A 15,665-nucleotide genomic window follows, 5' to 3' on the forward strand; every position below is an offset into this window, starting at 1 on the left:
ATAATCCAATGTCTCAGCCTTCCCCCATAGATGTGTTTCTTGCTGGGGGATTGGGCTTGATGGCTGTGTTTAGGGCAGAATTGTGTTTGCAGCCTTCCTCATCTGCCATCTATGTCCTGTTTTTCCCAGGAGAAAGAGGTTGCCGTGTTGGAAGTGTCTAAAGGGTGAGGAACAGCCAGTCTCAAAGTCTTTACTTGTATTAGGGTCAGGGTTTGGGTGAATTTCTGTCACTAAGAACAGAAGAGAGGAAATCATTCTTTCAGCTGATATGATAAGAAGAAACCCTTTTGTTTTGCTGTATTCAGTTGTAAAACAAAGGACAATATGTGACCATCAAAAAAATTTCTTACACAGAGTTTGTTCTTACAAATAACTGTATGGTACATACTGGGCTGAGGCGATTTGGGTTGGGGTCTTTCTGAGTTACTGTTTTTTTTTTCTTGTGGGGGTTTCTTGTGTGTTTCGGTTTTCTTTTTTTTGTGGTGAGCATGAGTCTTTCAATCTCGCTTTTTCTTCTAAAGCATCATCTTGAAAGCATATGTTCAGTAAGCTGCTCATGCTGTTTGTGTGTTGAAACCCTTGCTGAAAGAAGAGTGGCATCAAGCTGATATCTCCAGGAGTTTCAATGAAGAACATGTCTGCATTTCTCAGCACCATTGGTTGCTTCTAAGTCAGCGTGTCAAATCCTCTTTTCCCTAGATCAGAATAAAGCATCTTCATGTAAAACCAAATGGTCGTAGCAGTCATGGAAGGACTGAGAACATACAGATTGCTAGCATGAGTAACCAGAGACCACCCTTCTATTCCCCTAGGCTGATGAGAGATTGCTGAGAGTTTTGTGATAGTACATTTCATAATCAGTTGTTAATGAAAAGCAAATGGGGAGACACACATCCAGAGAACAGGAGCAGTGGTAGGTTGGTCACTGTAGTTGTTGTGTGCTGCCACTGCAACTAGAATAAAAAGAGGGAGGCAATAAAACCAATCTCTTAATTCTTGAAACCGTGTAGCGCCTGGGAAAGGCACTTCCAAATTCAAGAACAGTTGAAAAACTGAAACCTCTCCAGACTGTCTTTAGGGAAATATGCCCAACAGGTTTGAGAAGAGGAACACTTGTCTTAACTGAGGGAAGAGAAAGGAAAAGGCATTTGTAGGCCAGTATAATTTTACAGCTGTTTGAAAAATGCAGAGCTTATAATAGCTGGGTGTTGTAACCATGGGATGTTTTCGTTCCTGCAGGCACGCATATCATTCTGTTTCAACACCTCCTGTTTGCCCTCAGAAAAACATAGCTGATGTGAAACTCCAGACAGGACCCACATCCATACAAAGCTCTGATGCAGTCATTATTCACCCTGGTGCTATGCTTGCTATGCTGGATCTTCTGGCCTCTGTTGGATCAGCTACGCACCCAGAGGTAAGGGAAAAAAATGTGTGGTCTGAAGTTTTGGGAGTTGCTGGGGGAAGGGATAGCTGTGGGAAATAGGAAAGCTGGTGATGTCCTCTCATTTTGTACTGAAAAACTAATATATTTCACAGGCTGAGTTGTATAACTGGTGCCATAGAGATCTGAAAGGAATAGCTTTATTTCATAGGCATTCTTTTGTTTATCTCTTTCAAACTCTTGTTAGTAATGTAAGTTTAAAGGAAGGTCTGAAGTGGCCATCAGATAGGTTTCCACGCACTGTGATTAATTAATGTTTTCCCTGATGTATCGGGTATTAATGCATACTGTGAGGACACAGGACTGAACGTGATATCTTGGGCTATGCACACTGTTTGAAGTAGCTGGAATATGTTCTAGTTCTAAAGTTGTTCTAGTTGTTCTAGTTAAAGTTTAAAGTTCTAAATATATTCTAGTTCTAAAGTTATACTGACTGCTTTGTACAATTCCCTACCCAAAATATCTTTGTATATGAAGGATTTGTTGGACATTTTTGGAAGTTGCTTAAGTATTTTTTGTTTGAGATGTCTTCCCTGAAGAATACTTTTAATTAAAAAAAAAAAAAAAAGAGTTCTGAAAGCTTGCAAGAATTACTGGATTCTTTTTTCTTGGTCTCTACTGGTCATGAGTGTGGTAACTTTCTGCCTTCCTGACATAAATTTGACAATTATGTTGCATACATCTTTAGTTTTGTAGAGGTTATAGTGGTGGTGCGGAGCAGACTGAAGCCCATATAATCCAAGGGGAAGTAGTTAGCAACCTGATACACAACTTAAACACTCACAAATCTATGGGGCTTTTGGAATCTGCCCAAGGGTGCTGAGGAAGCTGGTGGAAGTGCTCACTGAGCCACTTTCCATCATTTACCAGCAGTCCTGGCTAATCAGGAAGATTACAGCTGGCTGGATTTCAGTCAGTGTGATGCCCATCTACAAGACTGGCCAGGAAGATCAGGGGAACCACAGGCCCCTCAGTCTGACCCCAGTGCTGGGGAAGGCTGGAGCAGATCATTACACATCTCATGCTGCAGCATGTACAGAACAGTTGTGAAATCAGGCCCAGCCAGCATGGCTTTATAAAAGGCAGGTCTTGCTTAACTAACCTGCTCTCCTTTGATAAGGTGACGCTCTTGGTTGATGAGGTAAAGGCTGTGGATGTTGTTTACCTGGACATTAGTAGAGCTCCTGTCCCTGCTTGCCTCTGCATTCTCCTGGAGAAACTGGCTGGTCATGGCTGGAGTGGGTGGACTCTTAGCTAGGTTAAAAACTGGCTGGGTGGCCAGGCCCAGAGTGGTGGTGAATGAAGTTACAGCCATCTGGCAGATGGTCACCAATGGTGTTCCCCAGGGCTCAGAATTGGGCCAGCTCTGTTTAGTATCTGTGTTGATCTGGATGAGGGAATCAAGTACACCCTCAATCAAGTCAGTTTGTAGATGGTACCAAGTTCAGCCAGAATGCTTATCTGCTGGAGGGCAGGAAGGCTCTGCAGAGGAATCTGGACAGGCTGGACTGATGGGCTGAGGGCAGTTGTGTGACATAGCCAAGTGCTGAGCCCTGCTCTTGGGTCGCAACATCCCTAGGCAGTGCTACAGGCTGGAGAAAGAGTGGCTGGAAAAGACCTGGGAATGCTGGTCTACAGTATGAGCCAGCTGTGCCTAAGTGGCCAAGAAGGCCAATTGCATCCTGGCCTGTATCATCAAGTGTGGCCAGAAGGACCAGGGCAGTGATCATCCCCCTGTACTCAGTACTGCTGAGCCTGCACCCCAAATTCTGTGTCTAGTTCTGGACCCCTCACTGCAAGAAAGATGTTGAGGTGCTGGTCCCTGTCCTGAGAAAAGCAGAGGAGCTGAGGAAGGGTCTGAAGCACAAGTCCTGAGAGGAGTAACTGAGGGAGCTGGGAGTGTTTTAGCCAGGAGAAAAGGAAGCTCAAGGAGGTTCCTTACCTCTCTCTAAAACTACCTGAAAGGAGGTTGTAGCAAGGGGAGGGGCAAGTCAAACAAATGATAGGCTGAGAGGAAATGGCATCAAGTTGTGTCAGGGGAAGTTTAGGTTGTTTTATTAGGAAAAACTTCTTCACCAAAAGGGTTGTTAAGCACTTGAATGGGCTGCCTAGGGCACTGTTTGAGTCACCAGGCATGGAAGTCTTTAAAAGACATGTAGATGAGGCACTTTGGAACATAGTTTAGTGGTGGGCTAGGCCATGCTGTGTTAAGAGTTCAACTTAGTGATCTTAAAGGTCTTTTCCAACCTAAATGATTATGTTTCTAAGTTACTAGGAATAGCTTAATAGTCACAAAAATAAGAGTTTCTCGTTCTCTTTAAGTTGCCTCTCTTTGCTGGTGAAAAGTAGAGGTTAGTTTAACCATTCTTACCTGAATTATTTTTCTTGACCATAGTTCTGCTAATCCTTTGTCTAACTAATTACCCTTTTTTGTACAGAGTGTTTCTTCACACAGACATGTGCACACACACACACCCTGAAAACACACAAGTGCATGCACGTATATTTAAGTATAGTTAATTTTCTGTATTTACTGCTAATGGTAGTTTCTTTTCTACTATTATGTATAAAGCCTTTCTTCTATTTTCCTCCTCAGTTTGCTCTTTCTCAAGCCCTGTGCTGTTCTCTTCTACAGCATGCGCTGGATCTCCAGCTGGCAGTGGCCAACATCCTGCAATCTCTGGTGCATACAGAGAGAAACCAGCAAGTCATGTGTGAAGCTGGGCTCCATGCACGACTTCTGCAAAGATGCAGCGCTGCTCTGGCAGATGAGGACCACTCCTTGCATCCACCACTCCAAAGGATGTTTGAAAGGCTGGCCTCCCAGGCTCTGCAGCCCATGGTGTTGAGGTCAGAAGGATAGCCCTGAAGTTCAGTTGGACTAAGACCCGCAGCCTGCGCTGTCCCTGGCTCGCTGTAAATGGCTGGCAGTGGTAGAGAGCCTTAGTGACCTGATGTGGTAGAGATAGCACAATATCCCATTTTTTCTCATCAAATAGGTTGTCTCTTGACAGAGAGAGACTTCTTTCCAGGGCCTGTAGTGACAGGACCAGTGCTACGGGTTTTAAAGTGCGAGAGGCTGGATTTAAATTAGACTTGAGGAAGACATTTTTTACAGTGAAGGAGGGGAGACACTGGAAGAGGTTATCCAGAGAAGTTGTGAATGTCCCACCACTGGAGTAGTTCAAGGTCAGGTTAGATAGGGCTTTGAACAACCTAGTGTAAGTGAAAGCAGTACCAGCCCACAGCAGAGGGCTTAGACCAAATGACCTTTAAAGGTCCCTTCCAACCCAAACTGTCCTGAGGTTCTGTGATCTCAGCTATAAGAGGGAATTTAATTGTATTATTTCCTGTGGATCACTGGCTGGCTGACCTGTAGCCAGGACAGCTGCTCGGCTCCCTTCAGTGACATGTAGCTGTGTCAGAAGGGATTCTGCAAGGAGCCCTCTAGCTCATAGTCAAATTACAGGGACTTAAGCTTCTCTAGGCAGACACACTGATAGCCTGGGTAGCTCTATAGTGAGATAGTATAGTTATCTAGAGATACAGGTGTTGATAGCTGTGAAATTATCCCCCCGACCAACTATGACACACTGGTAAAACAAACCTGAAGTTGCTTACTTCAGCCTATGATCTTCCTCTGCAGAAGAGTTCAGCTTGCTGGACATGCATCATCGAATGTCCTGATATTCTCCTGCAGAATGCAGCAGCCTCCTGCCATGTTTTCAAATGAAGAGAAGGGAATTATCAAAATTGCTTTATTTTATGATAAATTACTTTATCAAAATTGCTTGATTATTTAAAATAGTGTCAACTTTTGAGAGCATGTGTTCCAAAATTAAATTGTTTTGAATGGATCAAATATGTTATGGATCATCATTATGCATTGGATTATTTTCTTAGTTAAAAGTTATGTTTATTGCAAGCAATTACTGTCTTTTTTTAAAAGTGCTATTAGATTTGGTACCACTATAGGCAAATAAATAGAGAAAAATACTTCCAATTTTTTTTTCTTTTCTTAGGGAATTTTTACGCTTGGGAAATCCTTTGAATTGCGGAGCCTGGGACAAAAAGTTGTTGAAACAGTACCGAGTGCACAAACCCAGCTCAATGAGTTTTGAACCAGAAATGAGAAGTAGGTGATGAAGTGCTAAAAATGTGTGTAAATAATGTTTCACTCATGTCCCCCAACTGCATACCTATTTAAAATTTTTAGATAAGCATTCATAACAACCCAACTTTACCCCAGCTTTGTATGAATGTGAAATCATCAGAACAGTTGGACTGGAAAAGTTCTAAATGCAGAGGGAATGTAGTACTTATATTGAATATATATCCAGCAAAGATTATTATAGGTTTTTATTTTAGGAAGTAACTGTTAAATATGGTAGTAGTTTATTTTTAAGTCTTGAGTAGGTCCTGCATTTGTAGTTACTTAACATTATTTTTTCTTAGCTACTTTCATGTGCACACAACAAATCATTATATCTGTGTAGTATCTCCCATGGGTTTTGTAAGGTGTCAGGTAAAATAACTGCTCAATCTCCTATTATTGTCCATGAGTTGTAAAGCTTGGGAATGGCTATTCATATAGTATAGGAGAGTCTCAATAAATTATAATACAAAGAAATTGTTGAAAAGTTTCCAAAGCAAAGGTATTTATTTCTGTGTGTCAGCTTGGTCATTGTACGGCTGGCTGTACCATATTGTTAAAAATACCTTAGTTGAAATTTTTGAAATATTTAAAAGAAACTAGAAAGTATCTTAGATGATACTAGTTAAGCATTAAATCATGAAATAAATAAGCAAAATAAATTAACTGAATTAGTGTTATATTATCATGTTCAGTAAATTTTAAAAGGGAGGAGAAGAGATTCAATTTATCTCTTGGCCAGTGTTCTGTTTATTTTTTTATATATATTTGCATTAGAATATTATCACCGGGAAAAATAAACAATAAAAATTATGAAAATGTGAGACTAGAAAGTTTTTAGCTTAGAAAAGAGAATGCAAAGCTACCTTCTGAATACCACAAGTTATGTTAAATTTCCTAAGCTAAATATACTTTCTGCTCACTAAGAGCTCTGAGACTGCATCTGAAAAGCACAAAGCAGAATTTTCCCTGCTTGTTAAGTCAGGTAGCAGGAATGCATCTGAAGAGAAGCCTCTGCAAAAAGGACACCGTGCTGACATAAGGTAACGGGGAGGGCCTCTTGGCTTTACCACAAACTTTTCTAGGCGTGTTGTGCAAGATGCTTGTCTTTCTGCCTTGGATGAGCATTTTTATAATCAAAGCAATGCTGCCCAGCTCATTGTCTTATGAGAGGCTGAACTAGCTGACAATCTGTGGACAATTCAGCTATTCCACCAGACTTGAAAGGTCCAAATAAACAGCCTGAAAATGCCTCCCTTTTGCAATGCTGTATCGCAATGCTATGTTGTTTCTTGGCTTGTCCTGTAGATAGCATGGTCGCCTCCATGGAAGGTCTGGGTCCTGACAGTGTCTTCGGTGCACATGAGGACAGCCACTATCGGATAAGCAAGAGCCTGCTCAAGCCAGCAGAAGGGAGCACAGTGCCCCTGACCAGAGTCAAGTGTTTGGTCTCCATGACAACCCCACATGATATCAGGCTTCACGGATCATCGGTAACACCAGCGTTCATCGAGTTTGACACATCTCTGGAAGGATTTGGGTAAGGTCCTGCCATGCTCTCAAATACCGTGGGGCACAGTGCAGTGTTTGCTTACTTCCTGTTTTCCCAAAGGAATTCTTTTAAATTTTAATAGACTGTTTGCAAGTAAGGAACAAATGAACTCTTTAAAGAAGAGAAAGGAATGGTTCGAGTCACATAAATTTCCACTTTCTCATTCATTAATATCTTGATAAAAAATGCTTGCTTGCCATGTGTGGAAGTTAAAAAGAGAAGTATGTATCATTGATGGGACCCTCTCAGTTCTGGGTCTCACATCCCTTTTAAAACAAAGGAATGCCAATATACCCTTGAAGGGTTGCTGAGATTTATGTATGAAATTTGGATGATTCTGATACCCACTTAAAATTGCTGAAAAACGTGAAAATGTGAAATTGTATCAGAAATACAAATGAAGCAGACAAGACAGCTATGATGAGTTCAAAGAACTGAAAGAAACCTTGTATTACTAACTGGAGGCGTAGCCTGGATATCATGCTTAGTTAATTTTTTTCTTTTAGCACTTCTTACTTGTTTTTCTCTCTCTAATTAAACACCTGCTGAGTGAAGCATTTTTGAGGATCATGTAAAATGATTTAACTATTCAGAAGAAGAAAGCATGACACCATTCTCAGCATCTGTTTAAGGAAAATGTTTGGTCTTTTTGGAAAGAAAATGGAACAGAAAAACTTGAATACTTGTGAGCTCTGCTGCTGTCTGCATTCTCTTTTTCAGCTCTGTAAAGCAAGGATGCAGCTTCCATTTTCCATCTAGCCTTAATATCCAATACAGTCAGGGACAGACTTATTTTTATAGTAAACAAATGTTACTCTAATCTGTGTTCTACATCCTTCATAAGAGAGAAAAAAAGAAAAATGTCTGGACCTAAGAACTTGAAATAGGCTGGCAAAATAAATTTTCATTGTTGTGACTTCTTGTAATTTCAAAGAAGGCTTCTATAATAAATTTTTAAAATAAATTTAAGAACTTTTCTCCTTATATTGGTTTCCATTGTGTCCACAGCATCAGAGGCTCTTGTAAGGACCAAACATAGCTAAGTTGGAGGAATATGATATTAGTGTGAGAGCGTAGTTTCGTAAGATAGGAATGTCATTGTCTGCAGTTGCCAGATCCTTTGACTATTTAGCTGATCCAGTCTCTTTAGAAAGTTCAGTACAACTCAAAGGCTGCTGCAACAACATGCAGGTGCCCAAAAGGGAACATCTTAGGCTATGGAGCCACATGGGCATGACTCTATATACCTTCACACCAAAGGCATGCACCACCAAAGTTCTTTGTGCTAGAGATAATTTAGACTCACGATGAGCAATCTTGAGAATTAATTCCTATTTTTCATTACTACATAAAGTAACAAAGCGTTTGTGCTTATGGTATATTTTCCTAAGCCATGTTTTGTTTGTATTGAACTCACTTACACTGACTTCTATAAACTCCAGTGTGCTACTGCTCTTGTGTTTAACAGCTGCCTGTTCTTGCCAAGTCTGGCTCCCCACAATGCACCTACAAATAATGCTGTTACTACAGGACTTATTGATGGTGCCGTTGTGAGTGGAATTGGAACTGGTGAGTACTCCGGTATGACTGGTAACAAAGAGTGTTTTGTACCTGATGTTTAGTTCTCTCTAACTTCTTGGTTAGCCATGAACTGATAAAATGGTGTTGGACACTGTGCACCCACAATCAAGAACTTATTGTGTCTTTTTTTTGTGAGTTTCTGTTGCCCCCAAGACAATGAAAAGCAATATAAAATATAAATGTGTGATTGCTTTAAAATGCAAAGCTTAAAGTAGAAGACTAAATTGTAATTATTCAAGGTGTGTGAGTAATAAGCCAGATGCATTAAGAAAAAGTTGAGATCATAGTGTGTAGAGCACACAGGAAATGTGGAATGAATTGTAATGCCGTACGTGTGACTTTGTTCTGCTGAATCCTTGACTGTATTTATTACAGGTGTAGTTGCACACACCATCACAAAAGCCCCATCTAAATAGTTTGCCATCACTTTTACATGTTGTTGTGGATTATTCACCCTACAGGAACCCGGGATGCTTATTTAAAAGCTGTAGGTTTAATTGAACATGGTCACTTAGTTAAACAAGTTGTTAAGTCTAAAAACTAAGGTGAAGGCTTACTGCAGTAAGATAGAATTAGTGGGAGCATCCTGGGATATTAAGTGGAGTTAGATGTATGTGGTAGAGAGATATTCCCTTAACAGAGGCTTCTTCAGCATCTGAGAAAACACAACTAGTATTAGCTGAGTTGATATGAAAAAAGGAACAGGATCAAGTAGGTATCCTAACTGCAGCTTTGTAATGGGCTTTTCTTTTCATTTTTAGGTGAAAGGCTTTTCCCACCACCATCTGGTTTAAGCTACTCAACTTGGTTTTGTATTGAACATTTCAGTACACCTCCCAATAACCATCCTGTGAGACTCCTCACTGTAGTGCGACGTGCAAACTCCTCGGAGCAGCATTATGTCTGCCTGACCATTGTCCTCTCGGCAAAAGACCGCTCACTGATTGTTTCAACTAAAGAAGAATTGCTTCAGAATTATGGTAAGAGTTGTGCCACATCATCAGCTAATGCTGACAGTATTATAGGGGTGCAATAGCAAGTTTACTTTAAATCCAGTATCCAGAAGAATTGTGTGTGCTTCAACTTCCGTTGCTGCTTTACCAGTTCCTGATTTTTTGGCAATGGAAAAATGCAAAATGTAAATATTAATTTATGGAGCTTTTATAATTTCCAAAATAGGTTTGATTTCTGTACATAATAGAAAAATTTTTGCCAAAACCCCAGGTAATAAGTATTCAAGGGAGGGATTACATCATTGATTTTGAAAGGTTTTGCCTTTGATTTATTTTGTGTCATTTGTTTTAGACATCATCTCTTGGGGTCTTGAGGTGCAAATTTTAACTGTCTTTGCTTTGAAGAAGTTTGGAAATAGTAAACTAATAGGTTGAAGGCTTTTTCAGTCTGGATAGTCCCAATACTGGAGGGATTTTTGAAGGCAAGCAGTCATTCACTTCATGTTCTAATGCTGTGGTCAGTTTTCAGAAGCAGTTTGTATCTCCATTCAGTGTCTGTGACCAAAGGAGGAATTATAGGAGGAGTAGTGAAGGTCTAAGCAAAGCTGGTGATACCAGTAAATTTGCTAGAGAGAGTTATCAGTGCACTCAGGGGCTTGAGGATGAACTGTGTCCAGCCTTGTCCTCCATCAGAGCCTCCAAAAATGGTTGGTTTTGACAGGCTATTACACATTGAGTCTGTGAAGGAGCTGAGAGAAGCAGGGCAGCCTTTTGCCTGTGTTTAAGGCTTAGCTCTTCGCTGACCAGCCCAGATGTTTGTCAGAAACCTGTTCCTGCTTCTGTTCTTTACTTCTGAGTAGGCAGCACTAATAAAGAATTTATACAATTGTTGTTATTAAAAAAACCTCCCACAAACAACTAAGCAGACTGTTACCATGAAAGTAAGGAATAATCTGTAAGCAGGCATTCACGTTATTAACTGCAGAAGTCTCTCTTAGTAGAAGTCAGGTTCAAAACTTGAAACTTGAGAGCTGAAAACCCATAGTGTAAAGTAGGAATTAAACTTCCTAAATTACAAAGATACTGACAGTGCTCTCTTTCTCAGAGGACCAAATTCTTAGAGAATGAAGCAAGTTTATCTTCACACTAATTGCTTTAGTCTGCACTGAAGCTGTAGTTCATATGTTTTTAGTTTAGTGAGCACCTATAATCAAACTCCCTGAAAGAGATTAGATTTGAAAAGGCTTTGTCAGAGAAGACATGAAGGTTTCTGACTATAAAGACTATTTTTTACTTCAACACTTTGCTTCACTCAAGCACTACCCTGTTGTGTCTAAATCATAGTTGGTGGTGTGCTGTTGAGTGCTGAGCAGGTAGGGACCTGAAGAACTGAGACTGGAAGTGCTGTGCATAGCACAGGGATTGGAAGTGCTGACAGTCTCTTGTTAGAATAAATGGGGTGATTTAAGGACCCTTATTGAGAGCAAGAATTGTGCTTAGAGATGTTTGGCTAAGAAAAAGAACTTGAGATTATTTTTGTGTCTGAACGTTGGTTCTAAATAGTCTGCTTTTAACATTTTCCTTGTGCTGTTTCTAAAAAAATGAGTGTTCTCCCTGTGCAGGCAGCTGTGGATTAATGGTTTCTTTTCCTTCAGTATGAAAGAATGAAGAGAGATCTGACAATTCCCTGGGTTTGGGGGAATTTTTTTTTTTCTTTTCTTTCTTTCTCTTTGGACAGCTTTAAAGTAGAGTAAGGATCATTTTTGTGATGCAAAAGTGGGGATAAAAATCTGGGAGTATGGGTATCATCCTCTCCACAGTGTGAGAAAGGTGAATAATAGCTCTGTGGGTTTGGGGGCACATCTGTTGATTCTTGGTGACTGCTACTGTAGAAACTTCTTTAAGAAAACAACAAAAGATCTTTCTGTGACTTGCATGGCAGCAAGAGAAAGTAAAAACTTCAGCCACCTAGTAATTCCAGCTAAAATTTTGAAGGGAGGGGAGAAGGTGAGAAGTAAAATACAATTGTCAAAAGTCTGAATATATCCTGAGATTTTTAAGCTCTTGTAAAATTTCTGCTGGTGCCCACTAACTGGTGCTTTTCCTTTAGTTGATGACTTCAGTGAGGAATCATCATTTTATGAAATTCTTCCCTGTTGTGCCCGTTTCCGCTGCGGTGACCTCATTGTGGAAGGCCAGTGGCATCACCTAGTTCTGGTCATGAGTAAAGGCATGCTGAAGAATAGCACAGCTGCACTCTACCTCGACGGACAGCTTGTTAACACTGTTAAGGTAAAATAAATCTTTCAATTCTCATTTTTACTGGTTGGAATGATTTTTTTCTTTGTGCAATAAAAAACCTTACAAGAAAAAAGAGCAAAATCAACCACCACCACCCCATCAAAAAGGTGGTCACCCTCAACATAATAGAAACAAACCCCAACCCAAACAACAAAACAAAAAACAACAAGCAACCACCACATTTATTTACAAAGATCAATATCTCATTGTTAGGTGGAAGAAACTGCAGAGAGCAGTGAAGAGAACTGTGGATCTGTTCACTAAGCAGAAAATATTCTCAAGCTGTAACAGATACCCAAACATCATTTGACAGCTGGGAGGTGTGGGCTTTAAGGTATAAAGCATAACCTGGTGTGGGGCTTAAACTAGCTAATGTTACCACACTGCTGTAGGTAAAACAACATGTTGACTTTCAGTCAACAGAGTTTACCTCCCAGTATTCCTTTTGCAAGAGGGGCGCTACAGGAAGTTGTTATGCTGACAGCTGTAGTACATGAGTGTCTATCTGGCCATCTCTCTGGCTATGCGTGACTACATTTAATAGCTACTAACAGAATTTTTACAATGTAAATAAAAAAAAGCCTGTGAGGTTGTTGTTGTTGTCTTTATAAATTGGCCAGGATCTTACTTGTGTATTTGTTTAATTGTTTGAAAAGTCTTACTGAATTTAGTTCATCACATTTGCACTTTAGCTTGAAATGATGTAATTTCCAAAGGCTGAGAAGGGCAAAACAGTACCACTTTGAGTACCATATCTTTAGAATCAAGATACAGCTTCTTTAGGCACAGAATTCTCATGTTCTCCTATGTTTCCATACACATCTTCATCTTTTGATAGCCACTTCTGGTCTTCACATTTCCTTTCTGTTTAACGTTCTTCACTGATTAATTCAGTACAGTGTCAGAATACCCTTCATTACACAGCAATCATTTGATACCTCCCCTGGCTTGCAAAACGATTTTTGCACAAAATCTCTGATCTTGTCACGGTACCCTTGCTCCCTCACTAACTTGCCTGTGTTTTGTTCTCTCACAGCTTCACTACATCCACAGCAGCCCCAGTGGCTCTGGCTCTGCCAACCCCCCTGTGGTCAGCACGGTGTATGCCTATATCGGCACGCCACCCGCACAGCGCCAGCTCTCCTCCCTGGTGTGGCGCCTGGGCCCCTCACACTTCCTGGAGGAAGTGCTGCCTGCCCCAGGGGTCAGCACCATTTACGAGCTGGGACCAAATTATGTTGGGAGCTTCCAAGCGGTTTATGTTCCCTGTAAGTACGGGTCAGGTGGCACCTGGTAACTTGAGCTGGCTGTGCTGGAATTTTGTGTGCATACTGGCAGAAGAGGTAAGAGAGGATGCAGGAGGAGGGAGGAAAAGCTTGCTCTTCACAGGAAGAAGATTAGTAGCTGCTGTTGAAGAGGATGATAGAAATCCAAATTCTTGTGCTGAGATAATGTAGAAGTGCTTGTATTCCTCACTTTGTTTTTAAACCAGTTAGAAAAGTCACTATTCATACTGTATGCAATATTTATCTGTAGAAAGTGAAATCAGAAAGGATACAAAGTTTTAAAGATATGGTTATATATTCTCTTTGAATCCTGCATCTCTCATACCATTCCAAGGTAGCTTTCCTATCAAACTGTAGTAAAAAACCAGTTGTCACAGGCAAAGATGTAGGTTTACCAAATGCTTCTCTGGCTTTTGATTGCTTTGTTTTCCTTCAGAAGGGAAGGGAAGTTTACAGCCTTTAGGCTGGACAATATCACATCTCAGCTATTTGTAAAATCTATTTTTTTATACCCATTCTACAGTATAAGTTGCTTAAGGTTTTACTATTCAAATTAAAAGAAAAACAACACCTTTTATGAAGGGAGCTTCTATTTTGTCTTTAAGGTAAAGATTCAAAGTCTGAAGGAATCAACACATCACCAGTATCTTTGGTACCAGAAGAGAAGGTTTCCTTTGGTCTCTATGCACTGTCAGTTTCTTCATTTACAGTGGCAAAAATAAGGAAAGTTTACAACAAGTTGGATAGTAAAGCTATCGCCAAACAGGTATGTTGGGAAATCAGTCAGTAAATGTGTATGACTTTTTCCTTTCTTTTAACTTACTTCAAGACAATTTGCTCAATGCAGACAGGAACAATCTAGTCTAGTGCCCCTCCTGTGGGCAAGGATACCTTTCACTGTGTCAGGTTGCTCAAAGTGCATTCCTGCCTGACCTTGAATGCTTCCAGGAATTGAGAACTCACAGCTTCTCTAGGCACTAGGCGGCCAATCTAGGGGCCTTCTGTGACAGGATGACTGCATCAGTGGACAAGGGAAGGGTTACAGATGTGGTTTATCTGCACTGCTGTAAAGCCTTTGACATAGTCCCCCACTACATCTTTCTCTCTGAATTGGAGAAAGATGGATTCAATTGGTGGGCTGTTAAGATGTATGAGAAAGTGGTTTGACAGTTGCATCCACTGGGTAATGGTCAATGGCTCAGAGTCCCAATGGAAAATGATGACGAGTGCTGTCCCTCAGCAGTCTATGTGGGGGCCAGTATTATTTAATACCTTCATTAATGACAGAGAGGGATCAAGTGCACCCTCAGCACATTCACTGATGAAACTAAGCTGAGTGGTGCTATTGACATACTTCAAGGACAGGATTCCATCCAGTGGGATCTGGATGAGTTCCAGGGCTAGGTGGACCCATAGAAGTGAGCCAACTGGAAGCTCATGAGGTTTAACAACACCAAGTACAAGGTGCTGCACGTGGGTCAGGGCAATCCCTGGTATCAGTCCAGGCTGGGGATGAGTAGATTGAGGGCAGTCCTGCTGAGAAGAACTTGGAGGTGCTGGTGGAACGGAGGGCTGGACATGACCTAGCCATGAGCTTTCACAGCCCAGAAAGCCAATAGTGGCATCCAAAGCATGGTGGGCAGCCGGTGAGGGAGGGGATTCTGCTCCTCTGCTCTGTGAGACCCGCCTGCAGTGCTGCATCCAGCTCTGGGGTCCCCAGCACAAAAAGGATATGGACCTGTTGGACTGAGTCCAGGGATGACCACCAAGATGATTAGAGGGGTGGAGCTCTCTCCTAAGAGGAAAGGCTTAATCTGGATTTGTTTTATGTTACTCCTGATCACAGTAGGAAAATTTGTAAGTTATGAATTTTAGGCTTGCATAAAAATAACCTTTTCCCTTCAACCCCTGCTGGTTTTTTCTTGTTTTCTTCAGCTGGCAATTTCTTCTCATGAAAATGCCACACCTGTGAAGCTGCTGCATAACTCAGCAGGACATTTGAATGGACCAGCACGCTCCATTGGTGCAGCTTTGATAGGGTATTTGGGTGAGTTGAGCACTTAAGAATTATTATGCTTCAAAGTTATTAATTACTTGTCAATAAGAACTTAGGTCTAGAAGATAGATCATGCGATTGATGAATGTTAATGGTGCATTGTATTTATTGAACATTTTTATATTTTATGGATATACTATTATCTTTTTTTGTTTTGCTCACATGGGATGCTTGTTTCAGTTTATGATTCATTAATATGAAAATATATTCAATTACTTTACCTTAGGTCATAAACTATTGTTCTATATTTCCTTCACTTTTTCTTCTAAGGTGTGATAATTCTTCTAGTAACATTCTTTTAATAATTCAGGTAATGCTAAATGAAAATGGCTTTCACAT

The 15,665-nt window shown here is 40.7% G+C and overlaps 1 protein-coding gene across 12 annotated transcripts in view; it reads left to right on the forward strand.

Annotated features, from left to right (window-relative positions):
• WDFY3 (WD repeat and FYVE domain containing 3) overlaps positions 1–15,665 on the forward strand; it is a 159,688-nt gene that overhangs the window by 94,956 nt on the left and 49,067 nt on the right. For all 12 annotated transcript variants that reach the window (XR_009486147.1, XM_059843938.1, XM_059843939.1 and 9 more), the window contains 10 exons: positions 1,240–1,417; positions 4,080–4,294; positions 5,467–5,579; positions 6,906–7,137; positions 8,618–8,718; positions 9,492–9,710; positions 11,794–11,975; positions 13,021–13,252; positions 13,876–14,036; positions 15,206–15,317. Coding sequence is in view for 11 of the 12 variants with exons in the window: in XM_059843938.1 (XP_059699921.1) it covers positions 1,240–1,417; positions 4,080–4,294; positions 5,467–5,579; positions 6,906–7,137; positions 8,618–8,718; positions 9,492–9,710; positions 11,794–11,975; positions 13,021–13,252; positions 13,876–14,036; positions 15,206–15,317 (1,745 nt within the window). In the remaining variant the exon portion in view is untranslated. The remainder of the gene's footprint in view (positions 1–1,239; positions 1,418–4,079; positions 4,295–5,466; positions 5,580–6,905; positions 7,138–8,617; positions 8,719–9,491; positions 9,711–11,793; positions 11,976–13,020; positions 13,253–13,875; positions 14,037–15,205; positions 15,318–15,665) is intronic.

This window comes from Haemorhous mexicanus, chromosome 4 (assembly GCF_027477595.1).
Source record: "Haemorhous mexicanus isolate bHaeMex1 chromosome 4, bHaeMex1.pri, whole genome shotgun sequence".
NCBI lineage: Eukaryota > Metazoa > Chordata > Aves > Passeriformes > Fringillidae > Haemorhous > Haemorhous mexicanus.